Source organism: Pteropus vampyrus, unplaced genomic scaffold, assembly GCF_000151845.1.
Source record: "Pteropus vampyrus isolate Shadow unplaced genomic scaffold, Pvam_2.0 Scaffold60, whole genome shotgun sequence".
NCBI classification, from domain to species: domain Eukaryota; kingdom Metazoa; phylum Chordata; class Mammalia; order Chiroptera; family Pteropodidae; genus Pteropus; species Pteropus vampyrus.
The window spans coordinates 1,044,550-1,048,818 of record NW_011888841.1 but is presented as its reverse complement, the minus strand read 5'-3'; the positions used below and the strand labels follow the sequence as shown (position 1 = coordinate 1,048,818).

General features: G+C 34.5%; 1 protein-coding gene across 3 annotated transcripts in view; it reads right to left on the bottom strand.

The window, feature by feature from the left end:
• The window catches only part of LIN9 (lin-9 DREAM MuvB core complex component), a 46,238-nt gene that overhangs the window by 38,586 nt on the left and 3,383 nt on the right, over positions 1–4,269 (bottom strand). For all 3 annotated transcript variants that reach the window (XM_011360835.2, XM_011360834.2, XM_023531001.1), the window contains one exon: positions 1,076–1,108. In XM_011360835.2, coding sequence (XP_011359137.1) covers positions 1,076–1,108 — 33 coding nt within the window. The remainder of the gene's footprint in view (positions 1–1,075; positions 1,109–4,269) is intronic.

Here is a 4,269-nt window from a genome sequence, read left to right as displayed (position 1 = left end):
TCTAAATGTTTTCTGCTTCAATATATGAAACTCCTGATATCTAAAAATGAAATGTGTCGCATTTCGGTTTTCCTTAATTCAAAGAAATATCTTCACAGTTGTATGCAATAGGAAAGATTCAATCAGAGATATTACGAAAATAAAGGGTGAGTTTAATTTTTATAAAAAGGATGTGTTTCTATATAGAATGAGACATAGAAAACTGGGATGAATCTACCCAACATAGTTATTTTTGTTTCCTTTTAGTTGCTTATCAGCATTTTGTAATTTTTTTCTATAGAAAATTTATATCACCTATATATTTTTTTTAAAATAGAAAAATGATTCTAATATTGGGGGAAAAAAACAACAAAATTTTTCAGATGTATATTTTAATACGTACAAAAGAAAAGAGGTGGGATGGGGTTTATCTCGGTAGGTAAAGAAATTAGGATAACTCTGGAAGATAAGTGTTCTCGAGCCAGAAGAATTTAATTTGGTAAATCACCAATCCAAAGCACAGCACAGTAGTTTTAAAAACTAGAAGTACTAATGAACACTTGAGAATATCTAGCTTCATTCCAAATTTACTTACCCAGTAGAATCTTGCTCAAGAGGTAAAATTTCAAAATATATTATATTAAGAGGGTTGGTCTAATGTACTTATAGAAAGAAATAACAAGACCAAAGAACATGTCTAACTTTTTTCTTAGAAAAAGAAAATTACTATCATTCTTTTATTTTAAAAGACTTGCATTATTATTTAGAAAGCAGGATTCATAAAAAATAAACTATTATGCAAAAATACAGCTTAGCACAATTGTTTAATAAATGCTTTAAATCTACTAAGATCTGTGTGGAATATTATAGTTAGAAAGTTCTTTAATCAGTAATTCTGGGGAGAAATTTTCTTAATAATTTCTAATAGCCAAGGACCAATTCTCTTGTAACGGCATATGAATTTAAAATTATCATTAGTAAAAATCAATAATGAATTATAACGTAGAAAAAAAAAAGAAACACTATATCCAAATTACTTTCATGAATTACATTTCTAGTTTATGTCGTACCTAAATGATCATGCTATGATTCTTACCTTTTAAACTGACAAGGGCTTTTGCTGAAGAGCCTGCAATTAAAACAAATAATATTACTGGATAATCAAAGTGAAAGAAAAAAAGCTTGGTTTAGGGGTAGAAGTGATCCATTTAGTTTTAGCAATTTTGAGTTTGAAATGGCGGTGGGATGTGCGATTAGAAATAACTAGTAGACAATTCAAGCTATAGACCAGAACTCAGATAAGGTAAAGAACTGGAGAAAGACATTTGGGAGTCTTATTGAAGTTGTGAGAACTGGAGACATTTCCAAAAGAAAAAAATGTAGAGAAGAAAGAAGAGCAGGGAAAGAATTTTGGATCCTCATCCAGAAGTACGCTGGTGCTGGAGACGGAAAAGAGAAAGAGAGCTGAAATTTACGGAGGCGAAGATCAGAAGTGGAAATAGAGTGAAGACAACAGAAAATGGAAATGATTCAGGGACTGTCAGAGCAGTCAGTAAGTTCCTGGGAGGTCCAGAAGGCAGGTATATACAACACTTAACATCAAGCTGCAAACGGGAGTTCAGAACAGCCAAGAGGGGCTCGCAGAAAGGTAGAGGGGTTCACTGACTAAAACAAACTTTAGTGTATATTAGAATAACCAGGAAGCTCCTCATACACACAGAATCTATACAATTAATAAAGGTCCTCAGGGGATTCTGTTGCAGGTAACCCTCAGACTCACTTTGAGAAACACTAGGCTACTAGTGTGAATAAAGGAAAGGGGTCCATAGGTAAGGGGAAGTAGCAAGATCAATAGAAAAAGACATTTTTATAAAAAAGGGTGAGCACTAAATTGAAAATCTCTGAATTGTATATGTACATTGTAAGGAAGTCCAAGTCATTTGGAAAATAATAAAGGAAGATCTCTCTCACTTGTATGTGGCATCTGGAAAAAAAAAAACAACAACTTAGACAGATACAGAGAACAGACTGGTGGTTGCCAGAGGTGGTGGGGGGGTGGCGGGAGAAACAGGTGAAAAGGTACAAACTTCCAGTTATAAGACAAATATGTCCAGGAGACGTTCCTGACTATTGTTAACAATAACGTATTAAACATCTATAAGTTGCTAAAACAGTAGATCTTAAAAAGTTCTCATTGCAAGAAAAAAATTGTGGTTATGTGTGATGGGTGTTAGCTAGATTTATTGTGGTAATAATTTTGCAGTATGTATGTATGTATGTGTGTATATATATATACATATATATATGTGTGTGTATATATATATATATATATACACACCAAATCATTATGTTATACACCTGAAACTAATACAATGTTATGTCAATTATATCTCGACTTAAAAAAAAATTAACATAAAAAAAAAACTCTTTCTATGTTCCAAAGTAGAAATTGTTCATAGAATTAAAGATGGGTAAATCTCCCTCTTTAAAATTTAAAAAACTGTTTAGAACACTTTTTCTTTTACTACAGTCAAATATTATTTATCATTCCTCATTTTCAAATTTGTTTTATTTCATAACCAGTTACTTCTCACCTCAGTTACTGTGACATCCGTTTATGTTTGAATTTAATCTAAGAGCAGGCAAAAGTGAAGTTATGTGAAAGGCTGGCCTGTTACTTGCATCGAGAAAAAGACAAATTTTTAAATGGCATGTTCTAAATGTATGTAAACATCTTTAAGGAGCCAGTCCATTATGACATCACACAATACATAAAAATCAATAAACAAAGGATGACCTCAGGGGATAAAGAAGAATATGAACTTAATACAAAAATCAGTGAAGATAAATTCTCCTTAGTGTTTAATAAAAGCAGCAATGATTTACAACTCATATAAATGGAGAAAACTTTAAATGAGAAGTAACAGATAAAGTATTGCAATTCTGGCTATGAAACATTTTTACACATCTCAGATACTTAAACCTCAATTGATTTTTCTGCCATAGGGCAGTATGAGCGGCTTATGGAATAGACAACCCATCAACATCAAAGCCGCTCTTGCTTCACTCTATCCTCTTGCCTAGATGTGGAGAATGGTTAACAGGACACCTTAAGAGCTTCTGTATTGTAAGTGAAGTTTAGTGACCATAGGCAGTAAATTTGTGGGGAGAGAAGTCAAGGAGAGATGCTGTAAAGTCTTGCTAAAAAACTTCGAACAATGCAAACAATTGTGAAACAGCAGTAGTAGACAGGCTCATATCCATGCAGCTACCATGAGAAGTATGGTTCGTTTGAGGAAAAGTAGTAACCATTTAATCATTCAGTGAATATGCATAAAGTGCTGACTGCATCCCAGTCCCTGCTCTAGGCACTGGGGATAGGTCGGTAGCAAAATAGCCAATGTTCCTGCTCTCTTGGAATGACATTCTACTGAAGGGGGAGAGACAAACACACACATCAAGTGATGATAAGCATTACCTGAAGAAACAAATGCAGGATAATAAGGAGAGGGAATGTGGGTAGGGTTGGTGAAGGGAAGACTATTTTTCTGTAAGGTGTTCATGATCAGCTTTACGAAAGGTGATATCTGAGCAGAGATCTGAAGGTTGAGGTGTGAGCTGCAGATTAAGACTAGCTGTGTTTGAATCTTGGTTGGTTCTGCCATGTTCCTGCTGTGTTATCTTAAGCAAATTACTTAATCTCTCTGTGCTGCTCAAAACGGGGGTAAAATGAGTTAATTTATGTAAAAGTGCTTAAAGAACAATGCACATAGCACGTGGTTAATTTTCATATTGTGCTGTCAGCATTATGTTGATCAATTAAAAAAACTATTAAATTAAGAACATGGATTTTACAGGCATGTGAATTTGATTAAGTTAGAATCCTGCTCTAACTGTGTATGTTCATTCATTCCTTCAACAAATATTCACTAAGTGCCTGACATAGTGCTATTCTAGGGGCTGTGTTATCTGATGGAAAAGCAAAGCAAAGTCTCTGCTCTCAGGAAGCTTGCACTCTAGTGGGGGGAGATCACAATAAGCAAGAGCATAAAATGATAACTATACTCCTGGCAGTTGTTATAAAGGAAATAAACAAGGTGATCTCAGTGAGGGTTACCTTACACAGGGAAGTTAGGAAAGGCTTCTCTTAATGAAGTAACATTTGAAAGGAACTAGCCAAGAGAGAGCAGGAGATCAAAGCAATGAGTCTGGACAGAAAAAACGATGGGTAAAAAAGCCCTGAGGTAGAAAGGTTAGCATAGTCAAGGAATAGGATGGGGGGGGGGGGGG